Here is an 18,427-nt window from a genome sequence, read left to right on the forward strand (position 1 = left end):
TCTACAGCATGGGGGACCAAACACATACCTCCCAACATGACCCTCTCCAGGAGGACACAATGCTCTGCTCTGCTCCTGGACTTCCCTGGTAATGTATGATTGCCAGCACCTGTGGTGACACCTTTCTTATCAGTTACCTAGCTCCCCACAGGTGATGGCAATCATACATTACCAGGGAAGTCCAGGAATAGAGCATTGTCTCCCTGAAGGAGAGGGTCAGGTAGGCAACCATGCTAAATACAGATTGTCATCTGCACCCACATATTACCAGAAAGATTGGACAGATAAATGTGTGTGTGTACCTGCATACTCTCCAACATGACGCATTCCATTAGGTACAAAATGCTCTACTTCTGGACTTCTTCCTTCATTTAGGGTTGCCATCACCTGTGCTGGAACACCATTATCATCACTGAACTAGTTCAACGCAGGTGACTGCAATTATCAGATAAGAGGGAAGTCCAGAAACAGAGCATACAGTAGTGTACTTATTGGAATGGGTCATGTTTGTGGGTATGCAGACGCTGCTTATCATTTATCAGAGGTTCCCAAACTTGCTCCTCAGCACCCTAACGATTTGTAAGTATATCCGTGCTTGGCCACAGGTGAATTAATTAATACGAGTCAGTATAATGAAATCATCTGCACATGTAGGACTTCAGCCCTGTGCTGAGCTATGTAGTTCAGTACTGATACACATGCTATGCGCCAGCGATGTGTGCTGACTGTGCTTTCCCTACCTTTATATTGCACCTTACCTACCCCTGTATTGTGCCTACCCTTGAAAGAGATGTGGTGTATACAGGAGCATGGGGTATATAGGGTGATATATATGGGTATGGCATACCTCCCAACATGACCCTCTCCAGGAGAGACACATTGCTCTGCTCCTGCACTTCTCTCTTGATGTATGATTACCATCACCTGTGTTGAAGCACCTATCTCATCAATTAACCTGTTCAACACAGGTGATGGTAATCATACATGAGAGAGAAGTCCAGGAGTAGAGCATTGTGTCTCTCCTGGAGAGGACAATGTTGGGAGGTATGGTATGGGGGTGATGTATGGGATAATGTACAGGCATGTAGGGTGATATACAGAGGAATGGGGTGATGTACAGGGGTATGTGGTGTATACACTGGTATGTGGTGTATACAGGAGCATAGGGTGATGTACAGGGGTATGGGGTGTATACAGGAGGAGCATGTATAGGGTATGGGGTGATATTCAGAGATAAGGGGGTGATATAGATGAGCATGGGGTGATATACAGAGATATGTGGTGTATACAGGAGCATGGGGTATAGGGTGATATATATGGGTATGGGGGTGATGTATGGGATAATGTACAGGCGTGTAGGGTGATATACAGGAGCATGGGGTGATGTACAGAGATATGTGGTGTATACAGGAGCATGGGGTATAGGGTGATATATATAGTTATGGGGGTGATGTATGGGATAATGTACAGGCATGTAGGGTGATATACAGAGATATGTGGTGTATACAGGAGCATGGGGTGATGTACAGGGGTATGTGGTGTATACAGGAGGAGCATGTATAGGGTATGGGGTGATGTACAGAGATATGTGGTGTATACAGTGGTATGTGGTGTATACAGGAGGAGCATGTATAGGGTATGGGGTGATATACAGAGATATGTGGTGTATACAGGAGCATGGGGTATAGGGTGATATATCCACATATATGGGGCGGTGATCTATGGGATAATGTACAGGCGTGTAGGGTGATGTACATAGGCATGTGGCGTATACAGAGATATGGGGGGTGATATACAGGGTAGAAGGGGCGGGGCTAGGACTAGAGTGACACTGCCCAGTGGAGAGTATTACAGGAGGCAGCAGCTGTTGGTCTCCATAGTAACCAGCCCCGTGACTTGGACTATCCCGGAAGCGGAAGTGGTGTCCGTGCTTCCTCTGGTCATGTGACGGAGAGGAGTTCTGTGCTGGTTTCTCCGTGCTAGTCCCGACCGGACATGGGCTGCTGCTACAGCGGGGAGGCGGAGACCGGCAAGGGGGTGAGCGGCCTGGTGACACCGGGGAGGGGGACGTGGGGACGGGGGGGGGGGGTCAGGTGGGCAGGAGAGTGCATATTTGGTGGGTGTCAGGTGGGCAGGAGAGTGCATTTTGGGGGGGGGGGGGGGGCTGGAGAGTGTGTACCTAGGTGGTAGGAAGGTTGTGGGCAGGAGAATGCGTGTTTGGGGGTGTGCTGGAGAGTGTGTACCTGGGTGGTAGGAAGGAGAGTGCATGTTTGGGTGTTGGGCAGAAGAGTTTGGGCTGTGAGCAGGAGAGTGTGGGTGGAGGGCTTAAGAGTGTGCATCTAGGTAGTGGGAGGAGGGTGTGCATTTTTGGGGGGTGGGCGCATTTGGGAAGGTGGGCAGGGGAGTGCGCGCATTTGGGAAAGTGGGCAGGGGAGTGCGCGCATTTGGGAAAGTGGGCAGGGGAGTGTGCGCATTTGGTAAAGTGGGCAGGGGAGTGTGCGCATTTGGGAAAGTGGGCAGGGGAGTGTGCGCATTTGGGAAAGTGGGCAGGGGAGTGTGCGCATTTGGGAAAGTGGGCAGGGGAGTGTGCGCATTTGGGAAAGTGGGCAGGGGAGTGTGCGCATTTGGGAAAGTGGGCAGGGGAGTGCGCGCATTTGGGAAAGTGGGCAGGGGAGTGCGCGCATTTGGGAAAGTGGGCAGGGGAGTGTGCCCTTTTTGGGTGTGGTTAAGTGGGCAGGAGAATAGCCTTTGTCATCTGCATTACGCAGCGAGTTTTATCTCCTCCTCTTCCCTCTAGGACCAGGGTGAGAGAGAACATCTGCTACCCCCTAACCAGAACCTTCCTAACAGGACGCCAAATGGATCGGAACCCAATTGTACAAGTAACCCAGCGGCTCGGACAGATGAGCAGGCACTGCTGTCCCGTATCCTGGCCAGGACAGCACAGTAAGTTCTCCTACAGATCCCCTGCCTATGGCACTAAATATCCAGTTCCTGGCGTTTGCAATTAGTAATCATTTTTCCTCTATCTCCATAGGAATATTATTGATGTATCAGCTGTAGAATCCCAGGGCATGGAGCAGCATGAATGTATGGACAGGGCAAAGCAGTACAGGTGAGGGCTGGAACACATTCTGTTCAGGTCACTGGTGGTGTCTCCGGTGATGGTATCCCAGCAGCATTGTGCGCTATGTAGATGTTGGGCCCAATGTCAGAACATACAGGGAGGCATGGCTGCCGTGAGCTCTGTATATGGAGATCCGGAGGTCTGTGATGGCGTTATTAGGTTCAGGTCACTGGTGGTGTCTCCAGTGCTGGTATCACAGCAGCATTGTGCGCTATGTAGAGGTTGGGCCCAATGTCAGAACATACAGGGAGGCATGGCTGCCGTGAGCTCTGTATATGGAGATCCGGAGGTCTGTGATGGCGTTATTAGGTTCAGGTCACTGGTGGTGTCTCCAGTGCTGGTATCCCAGCAGCATTGTGCGCTATGTAGATGTTGGGCCCAATGTCAGAACACAGGGAGGCATGGCTGCCGTGAGCTCTGTATATAGAGATCCGGAGGTCTGAGATGCCGTTATTAGGGTTACATTTGCAGTGTCTACTATGTTGAGGGAGATGAGGTCAGGATCATGCGCTTGGGGTTGCATTTAGGTGTCTATACACGGACAATATATCGTTAACAATAAAATGTGACTATTTTAGTGTGTAAACATTTTATCATTAATGATGCATGCTCCTGTGGGTCGTTAAAAATATGCTGTGTCGACTGAACATGCAGTCAAATGTTGTTATTGTCGGCATGTTCAGCGGGTGCCCAGTATTGTAGCTGAACAATATCATTAATGATATATCTTTGTATGTATGTGTAATATCCATCGCCTGGGAGCTCTGCTGATCTCATTAACTGAATCATTTGGTAACAAATCTTAGTGTGTATGCACCTTCAGGGTTAGGCTGCGGGAAAGGAGGTTTAGGCACTAGCATGTGTGTTAGGGATGGGCACTAGGGGAAAGGTTAGGGTTGGAGGGTACCAAATTATTTCTCTATGGGTGGGGTCTCTAAACTCCTCCAGCGCTACCAATAGTTCATGTTTTCCAGGTCTCATCACTAAATCACCAGATAAGTTATTAGCTCCACCTGTGTGTTTATTTTTGTGTGTCAGTGTATAATTAATACACCTGTGCACCAGCTAGGAGGTCTGGAGAATGTGAGCTGTTGCTAGCTTTTGAGGACTGTAGTTTGATGTCCTCTGTTCTAGGTGAAGGAGTGTTAGGCTGTGTCAGGGGAGTTTGGGTATAGTCACTCGTGGAGGATTAATTCATTAGGAGGAAGTGTTAGGGTCAGGATGCCGGAGAGATGGGTTGGGTTTGGGGTGATGCCACTAAAGGGAGGGTTCAGGTTAGGCTGCAGGAGTGGGGGTTGGAGTTCTCACTAGGGGGATGAGTAGGGTTGGGCAATAGAGGAACTGCAGCCAGATGAGCCTGAATTCATTATGATGTCACTGCTGAGCTCAGAAAACACAGCAAGAGCCGCTGTACCAGGTAAGTCAGACCGACCGGAACATTTTTCCAAAATCTAATGTTGACGTTTTATCAGTGTCGATAGCATGATACCGAGCAAAGGACCTGCGTCTTGGTATGTGTTTGCCTTCAATGAGCGGTAGCAAACACAGAACGAATGAGAAGAAGCTTCTTCCCACAGGCCTTTAGAGCCCTCAACCAGACCTCCTAGTACCGGGACTTTCCTTCCTTCTACTAGACCTACCCCACACTATCTCTATCTACTCTTCCTCAGCTGATCTACTTATCCTAACGTAATATAGGAAAGTTGTATAAGAATTTCACTACATATTGTACTATGTATGACTTTGTATGTGACAAATACATTTGATTTGTGCATTGTATAGCGATGGGGTTAGGTATTATGTGTACACTCGCTGATCCTGAATGATAGTCTGTTATCTCTGCACAGCACAAGACTAGCCAAGCTCAGCAGCAATCTGACACACTGGAAGAAGGTGCCACCTCTACCCTCCCTAACGGCACAGCCACACCAAATACTCGCCAGCGAGCCTGTGTCCTTCAATGATATACAGCAGGTAACGTCACTACATGGGCCGGTTAATCTCTGGATCTGGGGTTAAAGTTCTCCTATGAAACTAGAGGCAGATGGCCAAATGGTTTATGTAATATTATAACTGAATATTGCAGCGAATTGTGCAAGTTAACTGTTAATAGACAGCAGTAATTGTGCCACCTGCCGGTCATAAAACGCATTGCCTAATATTCTAAGGTGGCGTTTCACATGCACCCATACAAATGTGCAATGTCATTAATAATACATGCGGCGCGGTGGTGTCCTGTACAGGATGTAATGTTATGTAAGAACATTTACTCATATAAGGAGTAATGCTAATTATCTGGGCTTTCCAGGTGTGTAGAGGAGGGCACTACTTGGTATCGCTCTCCTATCTGGCACCCGCTAGTTCTGGCGGCCTCTGGGGTCTGGGCTTTCCAGGTGTGTAGAGGAGGGCACTACTTGCCCCGGAGTATCGCTCTCCTATCTGGCACCCGCTAGTTCTGGCGGCCTCCAGGAGCTGCAGTTTGGGGCCTGGGGTTTTGACGTTGCTGAGCCGATTGGGCCTTCTAATCTGTACCTCCAATCTCTTTCAGGTTTCAAAGATAGCAGCTTACGCCTTCAGTGCACTTTCACAGATCCGCGTGGATGCCAAGGAGGATCTCGTTGTACAGTTTGGGATTCCATAAGCCCTAGCACTCCTTCCTCTCCTCTCTTGCGTCCTTCTGGTTCCCTGGGAAGCACTTATCTGCCCATACGTGCCCCGCACAGTCTCTCCGCAGACCCCTCCGGTTACATCCGGGATTTCAGACTTTCCTCTCGCACTGGTTAATGTGTGTCTGCCTCTGCAGGGATCTCGTACAGATAATCAGATTTCTCGCTGGTCCGCCGTTCAGCAACGCGTTCAGTTAACCCTTTCCTGTTGGCCTCTCGCCCCTTGATACAGCAGACGGTTTTGGTTCGAATAGCCGGGTGACAGTGCTACAAACGCTGTCATAATTCATGTCTCTGCACAGCAATGTATATGGCCACAGACCCCTTCTAGAGAATGAGACCCAGGGATGTTGGGATAGTCCTCTGTGACGTGTCATGTGATCAGTATAGCGCATTCTCCTCTGTCACCTGATGCTGTTCTGCCCAGCCTTCCCTATGCACTAATGTGGGTACTGCACAAACCTCTTGATTCTAGTTCTAACCAGCAAAGCCCCCCCAACACCCCACCCTCTTCCCCGGCTTTACCCATAGCGTGGGTAGATCTGCTTTATAAACGCGGGCACTTCACCAGTTGCAGGTTTGTCAGTGCACACATCGAAGGCAGCCGTTCTGTGGTTCACTACCAGCGAGTCACCTCTCGGAGGTAGGAGCCTTTAGTTCCTGGCTGCCTTACCTGTGTGTATAGAATAGGTTCCCGTTGCGCCATAACATCATTGTGCGTGTACGGTGGGTTCCTGTTTCAGAGCAGCGAGCCTGGGAAGTGCCGGTTCCCATAGCAACAAACCACACATAAGCGTTCACATGGTTTAATCGCCAACTGCCAACATAATAACCTAGAGCCGAACGGTATGTTTCCTTTTACAAAAAACGGACAGAACTCTGTGAGATCACTGTGGGGTGATTGGTTTGCGGCTCGACGTTGGCGCCCTGTTTTACCTTAATTTTTTTTTATTATTGTTTCCTGGCACTGTAGATTAAATTTGTTCCTCAATGATCTGTCCTTGTGCTGTTTGTTCTGTCTGAGTACCAGTTACTGAGCGTGGAAGCATTACGCACCGTACAGAGACCCCCGTTCAGCTTACACAGACCCCTCCTTATTACACTGTACAGCTATGGGTTATGTATGTGATGCCCTGGGGTGGTGTTTCTGGACTGGTTTGTGGGTGCCCAATTCAGGACTGCGTTAGCGATTCAACTATCAGTTTTCTGATCATTGTGAAATTGCGCACATGCAGAACTCTCTCTGCAATCACAGCGCAGTATTGAGACTGTCTGACTGACAGACCGAGGCGTTTGTGTGTGTTTCGAAAAACGCAGTTTTATCAAATGCAGGAGGAAGGCGGTGGACAAGATAAGGGAGGCATGCAGATGGGGTGGCGTGTAATTCCTCCTGCATCTGCGCTGATTCTCATAGGCGGAATCTGGCATAAACCAATTAAACACAATGCGGGCCAGAGCCCCCATATCCCGATTCTACAGCCTGCTAGTGGCGCTATGTCAGGGTAGAATAGTTAAAAGAAAAGTGCATTTAGTTGTAATAAATTGCTTTGCGTGTTCCATCGTCTCTGCAAGCCCCCGACGATCTCTCCTGTAAGGGCTCGTGCAGGTGCGATGGCAGTTAGGGGGTCCTTCTGATTGGAGAGACTCGCAGCTCACCGAGCATCGATGGTGCCATCTGTACGAGTGCCCGATGACGATAATTCCCCTCTTTAACACCCTCGCATGTCTCCGCAGCAGGATAAATCATTCCATGGTCCTCAAGCATCGAATGATTTTTCCTGCCTTCGCAAATAATAAGTCAGTGAAAACTGTCCTGTGACATCAGTCGCCCGCCCACATACCCATGGGGATGCCCGTAAAATGCTTGGTGATCTTGTCCGTCCCTCCCCGATTCTTGCGAATGGCTCAGCGTCGATGCAGTTCGCAAAGGGGAGCTGCACATGCGCATAATATACTGAGTGCACACGGAGGGGTAAATTTATTATAGCGGCGCCTATCGCGCTGCTAGAACAGTTCCTGCTTCGCCTTATTAGCGAGGCGAAGCAGGAGGGGACACCGACAAGATCTATTAAGATCTTGCCGCCGGAGTGGGGGAGCGCTAACTCCCCCCTCCGGCGATGTCCCTCCTGGAGACAGCGCATCAGTTAATACTGATGCGCCGTCTCCTTCCCCCCCGGCCGGCTGACTGCGCATGCGCGGGATCTCGCTAGTCTCGCGAGATCCCAGCTCAGCGCCAGCGCTGTCTCTGCTGTAGGTATAGGGCATCGCCACCTGCACCTGGCGAAGTCGACAGCTGCAGGCGGCGGAACGGTCAGCGATGCTGACCGTTCATAAATCTGGCAGGAGGCAGGGGCGCAGTGCAAAATATTGCCCCTGCGCTATGCCTCCTGCCCCACACCGCCTGCGTTCGAGTAAACGCTCGGCGGGTGTGATAGATCAGGGGAAGCGCTATCCCCTGCTATAACGCACGGGGATAGCGCTGATTCCCCTGATCGCCATATAATAAATCTACCCCGGAGTCCCCCAGCCATCAGAGCAGGGCCAAATTCGCCCCGTTCTGAGCCAACCAGAATGACCCCCTTAGTGTGGTGTGGATGCTGCGTGTGGTGGAGTTTTTGCCATTTTCCGCCCTTGTCTGGCACACACGACTGTTCTATCTGAGTGAGCTCTTATGGGAAGAGGGAACCAGTATCAGCTGTGACACATTGCACAGTTTGGTGTAAGAACCAGGAGGCGTTCTCTCAGGACAGAGGTACTGAATGACTATTGTATTTTTTTTTGCTGTTTATTTATGGCTGAAATATGACATTTAAGGATATTAGCGTCACCTTTCTTTGTGTAATAGGGAAGACTTGTTTGAGATGTGTCCACCTAAATCTGTCCCCCATGCGTTACACGTAACATGCGAGCGCTGTGCGACTAGCGTTAAGTGTCTTTCCACCGTCTTTTTCCTTTAAACCGTGTCTTCTCAAAACCATACGTGTAGGGCGCACAAGCAGATTCTGATAAGTAAAATATGTGGCATGCCTTTTAGGGTCCCCTTTGTCTATCTGGGGGATACTAGTGGATTAAGGAGCTAGCACTTTATAGGTCATGGTGAGGAGGTTGCAGTATCCGGGAGAGAGCACAGCTAGATGCATCTGCAAAGGTGCAGGTCTCAGAAGCTGTGGTGCAGCAGGATAAGCTGCGGCTGAGTCAGAACCACTGCCAATCAGAGGCACAGGCAGTGGGGAGGGTGGTGCTTGTGTGCCGATCTGGTGGCAGTTCTGTGTAATGGAGCCCATGGGGGTGTGCACCTGAAGAAGACCTGCGAAGCGTACGCCGGCTTCACTAGCCGTACGGTCTCTGCCTTATGCCATCCGATTCTTGTCTGTGTCTTATATTAGTCCTTTTTAAGTTTGTTATTAAAATCTGCACGCAGACCAAATTGTTCTGTCTGAAGGATTTATTTATATCCACATTCACAGACTTGACCATTTGATAATAATAATTTGTGATTACATTTTGTCTCCCATTTTACTCATGAGCAGAATATGGGCCCCATTTATCATTGATCGCATTTACAATGCGATCTGGGCGGAATATTACTGCATAATTGCAAAGAAAGGAAGAGTTTGTCGTGGTGTGGTGCATCTCAAAAATATTTGATGGATAAAATGTAGCCTTTATTAGAATTTATTTAAAACTCTGAAATATAAAAAAAAAAACCACCACATACAATCATAGACAAACAAGTGAAGATGGTGCGTGTTTAAAAACAGCACGTGCAGGGCTTCCGTGTGTGACTAGAAAGTCTCTAAATATTGTCTTATCTTACTGCAGCGTTTCAAAGAGCCTCTGTTATGCACACAAGTTCCCCAAAGTTGACTATCTGTTACAATATAGCAACAGTATGTGTTTAACGAATAAACAATGTTTCAATTTATACAAAGATTAGTATTTGACTGCCAGTCTCCGAGTAAATACTAGCTAGGACTGTATATATTGCCCTAGACATTTATTACTTAAGGAATTGATGATAGCTGATCTAATTCCATAGGTATTTTATATGAGATGTTAGTATTCCTCCTCAGATAAATGTATAATTCATGATGTATCGAGGGTAAAGACACAGCAAATGAGTATCCTGTAACCTTTGTCTGGCAGGCCGAAATACAGACGTTAACACTCCGCGTCCGGCCCCTGAAATTTTATATATCGAGGTGACGTCGTGCAGACTGAAATGCTGCAACAGATAGATCACATTCGGGCAGTTAATTATGACTAATTATGAATTAATTAATTCGGGTGCAATTCATCTCTATATTAAGTGTTCAGCCCGCTCTGTGTCTGATAGATGCAGCGTTCATGGAACCACTAGATTAAATACAGCGTGACAGTTACAAATTAAGTATAGACGCTGTCAACGCAAATTAGAGCCCTTATAAAGGCTAGATATAGGAAGCGCTAAGCAGTTTTAGTGCAAGGGAGGGAGACGCATCACACGGGAGCACACCCACATGGCTGTAACTGCCGGCGCGTGTTTCGTTTCCCGCTTTTTCAAGGCAAAAGGAATATTACCGCCCAGGATCGCATTGTGAAATGCGATAATTTCGCCCCAATGTATCGTGTCTAAATTTTAGCGTGTGCAGGGAGTCTGGATTTAGACGCTTTAGCGTCTAAATTTTTAGCGTGTGCTGGGGTGTCTAGTTTAGGAGCCCCGTACGTTAGCGGTGTGCCGGGGTGTCCAGTTTACATGCCCCCGTTGTCAGCGGTGTGCAGAACTGTATATTTCACTGTGGAACTACAAGTACCACAGTGACCTGTCAGTGCTGGGCAGCGCGCGCTGCTGCTGCCCAGCGCTATGCTGATAACGTAGATTACATATATAAAGCAGGCACGCGCCGCGCTGAGAACAGCTAGAGCGGCACGCGCACAGTAAACACAGAGTCTGGCAAGCTGCCAAGTTTCAAACACAGACTGTGCGCGCGGTGGCGCCGTGAAACTACACAAGTTTCCTTCAGCATGAGGTTTGTGTTGTGGAAAGTGACCAGCTCCGGATCAGATGATGCTGCGTGTACGCAGGTGGTGACATATTCACACCAGCTTCATGGGCTGGTGCTCTGTGGGGCAGTGTGACATCACTGTGACCTGCAGGTCAGAGACACTGCACAACTCATGTCGGCAGTAGGGAGAGCTGACATCACTGTGACCTGCAGGTCAGAGACACTGCACAACTCATGTCGGCAGAAGGGAGAGCTGACATCACTGTGACCTGCAGGCCAGAGACACTGCACAACTCATGTCGGCAGTAGGGAGAGCTGTCATCACTGTGACCTGCAGGCCAGAGACACTGCACAACTCATGTCGGCAGTAGGGAAAGCTGACATCACTGTGACCTGCAGGCCAGAGACACTGCACAACTCATGTCGGCAGTAGGGAGAGCTGACATCACTGTGACCTGCAGGCCGAGACACTGCACAACTCATGTCGGCAGTAGGGAGAGCTGACATCACTGTGACCTGCAGGCCAGAGACACTGCACAACTCATGTCGGCAGTAGGGAGAGCTGACATCACTGTGACCTGCAGGCCAGAGACACTGCACAACTCATGTCGGCAGTAGGGAGAGCTGACATCACTGTGACCTGCAGGCCAGAGACACTGCACAACTCATGTAGGCAGTAGGTAGAGCTGACCTCACTGTGACCTGCAGGCCAGAGACACTGCACAACTCATGTCGGCAGTAGGGAGAGCTGACCTCACTGTGACCTGCAGGCCAGAGACACTGCACAACTCATGTCGGCAGTAGGGAGAGCTGACCTCACTGTGACCTGCAGGCCAGAGACACTGCACAACTCATGTCGGCAGTAGGGCGACCTGACCTCACTGTGACCTGCAGGCCAGAGACACTGCACAACTCATGTCGGCAGTAGGGAGAGCTGACCTCACTGTGACCTGCAGGCCAGAGACACTGCACAACTCATGTCGGCAGTAGGGAGAGCTGACATCACTGAGACCTGCAGGCCAGAGACACTGCACAACTCATGTCGGCAGTAGGGAGAGCTGACATCACTGAGACCTGCAGGCCAGAGACATTGCACAACTCATGTTGGCAGTAGGGAGAGCTGACATCACTGTGACCTGCAGGCTCGAGACATTGCACAACTCATGTCGGCAGTAGGGAGAGCTGACATCATTGAGACCTGCAGGCCAGGACATTGCACAACTCCTATGTCGGCAGTAGGGAGAGCTGACATCACTGTGACCTGCAGGCCAGAGACACTGCACAACTCATGTCGGCAGTAGGGAGAGCTGACATCACTGTGACCTGCAGGCCAGAGACACTGCACAACTCACGTCGGCAGTAGGGACAGCTGACATCACTGTGACCTGCAGGCCAGAGACACTGCACAACTCATGTCGGCAGTAGGGACAGCTGACATCACTGTGACCTGCAGGCCAGAGACACTGCACAACTCATGTCGGCAGTAGGGAGAGCTGACATCACTGTGACCTGCGCCTGGCCAGAGGCATTGTATAACTCCTGTGTCGGCAGTAGGGAGAGCTGACATCACTGTGACTTGCACCTGTCCAGAGGCATTGTATAACTCTCCTGTGTCGGCAGCAGGGAGAGCTGACATCACTGTGACCTGCGCCTGTCCAGAGGCATTGTATAACTCTCCTGTGTCGGCAGCAGGGAGAGCTGACATCACTGTGACCTGCGCCTGTCCAGAGGCATTGTATAACTCTCCTGTGTCGGCAGCAGGGAGAGCTGACATCACTGTGACCTGCGCCTGGCCAGAGACATTGTATAACTCTCCTGTGTTGGCAGCAGGGAGAGCTGACATCACTGTGACCTGCGCCTGGCCAGAGACATTGTATAACTCTCCTGTGTTGGCAGCAGGGAGAGTTGACATCACTGTGACCTGCGCCTGTCCAGAGGCATTGTATAACTCTCCTGTGTTGGCAGCAGGTAGAGCTGACATCACTGTGACCTGCGCCTGCCAGAGACATTGTATAACTCTCCTGTGTTGGCAGCAGGGAGAGCTGACATCACTGTGACCTGCGCCTGGCCAGAGGCATTGTATAAGTCTCCTATGTTGGCAGCAGGGAGAGCTGACATCACTGTGACCTGCGCCTGGCCAGAGGCATTGTATAACTCTTCTGTGTAGGCAGCAGGGAGAGCTGACATCACTGTGACCTGCGCCTGTCCAGAGGCATTGTATAACTCTCCTGTGTTGGCAGCAGGGAGAGCTGACATCACTGTGACCTGCGCCTGGACAGAGGCATTGTATAACTCCTGTGTTGGCAGTAGGGAGAGCTGACATCACTGTGACCTGCGCCTGTCCAGAGGCATTGTATAACTCCTGTGTCGAGGCAGATGCAGTGCTGATGTAAAGTGGGGTAACTACAGAGAAATAAGTCCATGTTATACCCCTTTCACACTGCAGCTCTAAACCGTTATATTGCCGTTTTTTTGCGTTTTAAAACGTTTAGAGCCGCAGTGTGAAAGCACCAGTTTTAAATGACCAGTTCAAAAAAAAACGGTAATTCAAAACGGGTAAAAAGAAGGCCAGGTACCTGGGAATGGGTGGTATACTGCTGGATTTAGGATTACCGTGTTTGTACCTTCAATGTGAAAGGTACAAAAACGGTAATTAACCAGTAATATAACGTTTAAAACATGCAGTGTGAAAGGGGTAAAACTTTCTCTGACCCGGTTAAAGAAACATTTCAAAAACCGTGTCAGAGCAGGTTTGCAGTGTGAAAGCAGTATAAGTACAACCAGCATATCAATCCCCTATATAATATATAATAAGGAATATAAATATCTTGCTAAAACTGTGACTGCAGGACTCTATAAAACGCAGGGCAGATGCATTTGTGCCTGTTGAAGTGATAAAGTTGTGAAAAATTGGAAGTTGATAACACATCAGCCAATCAGCTCTTTTCTATTATTTTCCAAACCCAGCCCATAAACTTGACAGTTATGAGCGGATTTGCTGATGTGTTATTAACTTCCACGTTATCACAATTTCATCACTAAACTATCACATTCCACTTTATCACTTCACCAGGACTTAATACATCTGTCCCGCAATCTCCACTGTGCAGTAGCGTGAGAGATTTTATATCATCTGCATGATTATATATATATATATATATATATATATATATATATACACACACACACACACACACACACACACACACACACACACACACACACACTGCTCAAAAAAAAAAAAAGGGAACACTAACATAACACATCTTAGATCTAAATAATGAAATATTCTTATTAAATAGTGGAAAAACACACTACAGGCTGATCCAACTTTGATGTAATGTCCTTAAAACAAGTGAAAATGAGGCTCAGTGGTGTGTGTGGCCTCCACGTGCCTGTACGACCTCCCTACAACACCTGGGCATGCTCCTGATGAGGTGGCGCATGGTGTCCTGAGGGATCTCCTCCCAGACCTGGACTAAAGCATCCGCCAACTCCTGGACAGTCTGTGGTGCAACGTGGCGTTAATGGATGGAGCGAGACATGAAGTCCCAGATGTGCTCAGTTGGATTCAGGGCTGGGGAACGGGCGGCCAGTCCATAGCATCAATGCCTTCATCTTGCAGGAACTGCCGACACAATCCAGCCAAATGAAGTATAGCATTGTCTTGCATTAGCAGGAACCCAGGGCCAACCGTGCCAGCATATGGTCTCACAAGGGGACATCTCGGTACCTAATACAGTCAGGCTACCTCTTGCAAGCACATGGAGGGCTGACCCACTGCCAAACTGGTCATGCTGGAGGATGTTGCAGGCAGCAGAATGTTCTCCTTGGCTTCTCCAGACTCTGTCATGTGCTCAGTGTGAACCTGCTTTCATCTGTGAAGAGCACAGGGCGCCAGTAGCGAATTTGCCAATCTTGGCGTTCTCTGGCAAATGCCAAACGTCCTGCACGGTGTTGGGCTGTAAGCACAACCCCCACCTGTGGACGTCGGGCCCTCATACCACCCTCATGGAGTCTGGTTCTGACTGTTTGAGTAGACACATGCACATTTGTGGCCTGCTGGAGGTCATTTTGCAGGGCTCTGGCAGTGCTCCTCCTGTTCCTCCTTGCACAAAGGCAGAGGTAGCGGTCCTGCTGCTGGGTTGTTGCCCTCCTCCGGCCTCCTCCATGTCTCCTGATGTACTGGCCTGTCTCCCGGTAGTGCCTCCATGCTCTAGACACTACGCTGACAGACACAGCAAACCTTCTTGCCACAGCTCGCATTGATGTGCCATCCTGGATGAGCTGCACTACCTGAGCCACTTGTGTGGGTTGTAGACTCCGTCTCATGCTACCACTACAGTGACCGCACCGCCAGCTTTCACATGTGACCAAAACATCAGCCAGAAAGCATAGGAGCTGAGAAGTGGTCTGTGGTCGCCACCTGCAGAACATCTCCTTTATTGGGGGGTCTTGCTAATTGCCTATAATTTCCACCTGTTGTCTATTCCATTTACACAACAGCATGTGATATTGATTGTCTATCAGTGTTGCTTCCTAAGTCAGGCATGTCCAAACTGTGGCCCTCCATCTGTTGTGAAACTACACATCCCAGCATGCCTTGCAATAGTTTCAGCATTAACTAATAGCAAAACTGTGGCAAGGCATGATGGGACTTGTAGTTTCACAACAGCTGGAGGGCCATAGTTTGGACAGGCCTGTCCTAAGTGGACAGTTTGATTTCACAGAAGTGTGATTGACTTGGAGTTACATTGTGTTGTTTAAGTGTTCCCTTTATTTTTTTGAGCAGTATATACATACCTCTCAACAGTCCCGATTTTAGCGGGACAGTCCCGATTATCAGGGCCTCTCCCGCTGTCCCTCCCGCGGCCGGCAGTGTCCCGCGGTGAGGGGGGGCTGTTGGGAGTCCCCCCTGTCGGCTGCTAAACAGCGGGGAATAAACTCTCCCGCGTGGCCTCGCGGGAGAGTCGCGAGTATAGGCCACGCCCCCGAAATTAGGCCACGTCCCCAAAATTTTCGGCGCCCCTGCGGCGCGCAGCAAGTCGTCCCACCTCCACCTCCTCCAAAGTCGGGAGGTATGGTGTGTGTATATATATATATATATATATATATATATATATATATATATAATCATTTTTCCTTATAAATTCAGTATGTAACATGTGACAGATGTCCTGGACACGATACAATAGTAGTGGTCACGAGTTGCAGGGGAGGAGTCAGTTTTATCCTCTGAGATACAAACACCAGCAGCAACGTCCACTGACTCGATACAGGAACAAGAACTGGAGAGGTCAGAACTAGCTGGGGGGAGCTGGAACCGTGTTGTCTGTACAGAGGGCACTACTGAATGTGACAGCAGACAACTGCTCAGCGGATCACACATCAGACACACACAGGACCTTAATATAGATCTATAAACCTGGCACATGTCCACGAGACAGTGCAAGTGCCACACCTGTTTATTTCCTCAGAGACAAGGGCTGTCTATGGGGCCAAAAGCATGTGTTATATACTGGGGTGTAGCTACCATAGGTGCAGGGGGTGCAGCTGCAATGGGGCCCAGAGCTGAGAGGGGCCACCTTCCCTGTCACAGTTACATGTGTTATATACAGGGGTGTAGCTACCATAGGTGCAGGGAGTACAGCTGCTATGGGGCCCAGAGCTGAGAGGGGCCACCTTCCCTGTCACAGTTACATGTGTTATATACAGGGGTGTAGCTACCATAGGTGCAGGGTGTGCAGCTGCTATGGGGCCCAGAGCTGAGAGGGGCCACCTTCCCTGTCACAGTTACATGTGTTATATACAAGGGTGTAGCTACCATAGGTGCAGGGAGTACAGCTGCTATGGGGCCCAGAGCTGAGAGGGGCCACCTTCCCTGTCACAGTTACATGTGTTATATACAGGGGTGTAACTACCATAGGTGCAGAGGGTGCAGCTGCTATGGGGCCCAGAGCTGAGAGGGGCCACCTTCCCTGTCACAGTTACATGTGTTATATACAGGGTGTAGCTACCATAGGTGCAGGGTGTGCAGCTGCTATGGGGCCCAGAGCTGAGAGGGGCCACCTTCCCTGTCACAGTTACATGTGTTATATACAGGGTGTAGCTACCATAGGTGCAGGGAGTGCAGCTGCTATGGGGCCCAGAGCTGAGAGGGGCCACCTTCCCTGCCACAGTTACATGTGTTATATACAGGGGTGTAACTACCATAGGTGCAGGGGGTGCAGCTGTTATGGGGCCAGAGCTGAGAGGGGCCACCTTCCCTGTCACAGTTACATGTGTTATATATAGTTGTGTAGTTACCATAGGTGCAGGGGGTGCAGCTGCTATGGGGCCCAGAGCTGAGAGGGGCCACCTTCCCTGTCACAGTTACATGTGTTATATACAGGGGTGTAGCTACCATAGATGCAGGGGGTGCAGCTGCTATGGGGCCCAGAGCTGAAAGGGGCCACCTTCCCTGTCACAGTTACATGTGTTATATACAGGGGTGTAGCTACCATAGGTGCAGGGAGTGCAGCTGCTATGGGGCCAGAGCTGAGAGGGGCCACCTTCCCTGTCACAGTTACATGTGTTATATACAGGGGTGTAGCTACCATAGGTGCAGGGAGTGCAGCTGCTATGGGGCCCATAGCTGAGAGGGGCCACCTTCCCTGTCACAGTTACATGTGTTATATACAGGGTGTAGCTACCATAGGTGCAGCTGCTATGGGGCCCAGAGCTGAGAGGGGCCGCCTTCCCTGTCACAGTTACATGTGTTATATACAGGGTGTAACTACCATAGGTGCAGGGGATGCAGCTACTATGGGGCCCAGAGCTGAGAGGGGCCACCTTCCATGTCACAGTTACATGTGTTATATACAGGGGTGTAGCTACCATAGGTGCAGGGAGTGCAGGTGCTATGGGGTCAGAGCTGAGAGGGGCCACCTTCCCTGTCACAGTTACATGAGTTATATACAGGGTGTAGCTACCATAGGTGCAGGGAGTGCAGCTGCTATGGGGCCAGAGCTGAGAGGGGCCACCTTCCCTGTCACAGTTACATGTGTTATATACAGGGGTGTAGCTACCATAGGTGCAGGGGGTGCAGCTGCTATGGGGCCTGAGCTGAGAGGGGCCACCTTCCCTGTCACAGTTACATTTGTTATATACAGGGGTAAAGCTACCATAGGTGCAGGGAGTGCAGCTGTTATGGGGCCAGAGCTGAGAGGGGCCACCTTCCCTGTCACAGTTACATGTGTTATATACAGGGGTGTAGCTACCATAGGTGCAGGGAGTGCAGCTGCTATGGGGCCCATAGCTGAGAGGGGCCACCTTCCCTGTCACAGTTACATGTGTTATATACAGGGGTGTAGCTACCATAGGTGCAGGGGGTGCAGCTGCTATGGAGCCCAGAGCTGAGAGGGGCCACCTTCCCTGTCACAGTTACATGTGTTATATACAGGGTGTAGCTACCATAGGTGCAGCTGCTATGGGGCCCAGAGCTGAGAGGGGCCGCCTTCCCTGTCACAGTTACATGTGTTATATACAGGGTGTAACTACCATAGGTGCAGGGGATGCAGCTACTATGGGGCCCAGAGCTGAGAGGGGCCACCTTCCCTGTCACAGTTACATGTGTTATATACAGGGGTGTAGCTACCATAGGTGCAGGG

General features: G+C 50.0%; 1 protein-coding gene across 1 annotated transcript; it reads left to right on the plus strand.

Moving 5' to 3' along the window:
• The first annotated feature begins 1,879 nt into the window (after positions 1–1,879).
• LAMTOR1 (late endosomal/lysosomal adaptor, MAPK and MTOR activator 1) lies at positions 1,880–6,784 on the plus strand. The gene is made up of 5 exons (XM_083170548.1): positions 1,880–2,037; positions 2,798–2,946; positions 3,038–3,115; positions 4,975–5,101; positions 5,676–6,784. The coding sequence occupies exons 1-5, from the start codon at positions 1,996–1,998 to the stop codon at positions 5,766–5,768; spliced, it is 489 nt and encodes a 162-aa protein (XP_083026674.1). The 5' UTR covers positions 1,880–1,995; the 3' UTR covers positions 5,769–6,784.
• The last annotated feature ends 11,643 nt before the right edge of the window (positions 6,785–18,427 follow it).

Source organism: Crinia signifera, chromosome 2, assembly GCF_055691185.1.
Source record: "Crinia signifera chromosome 2, ASM5569118v1, whole genome shotgun sequence".
Taxonomy (NCBI): Eukaryota; Metazoa; Chordata; class Amphibia; order Anura; family Myobatrachidae; genus Crinia; species Crinia signifera.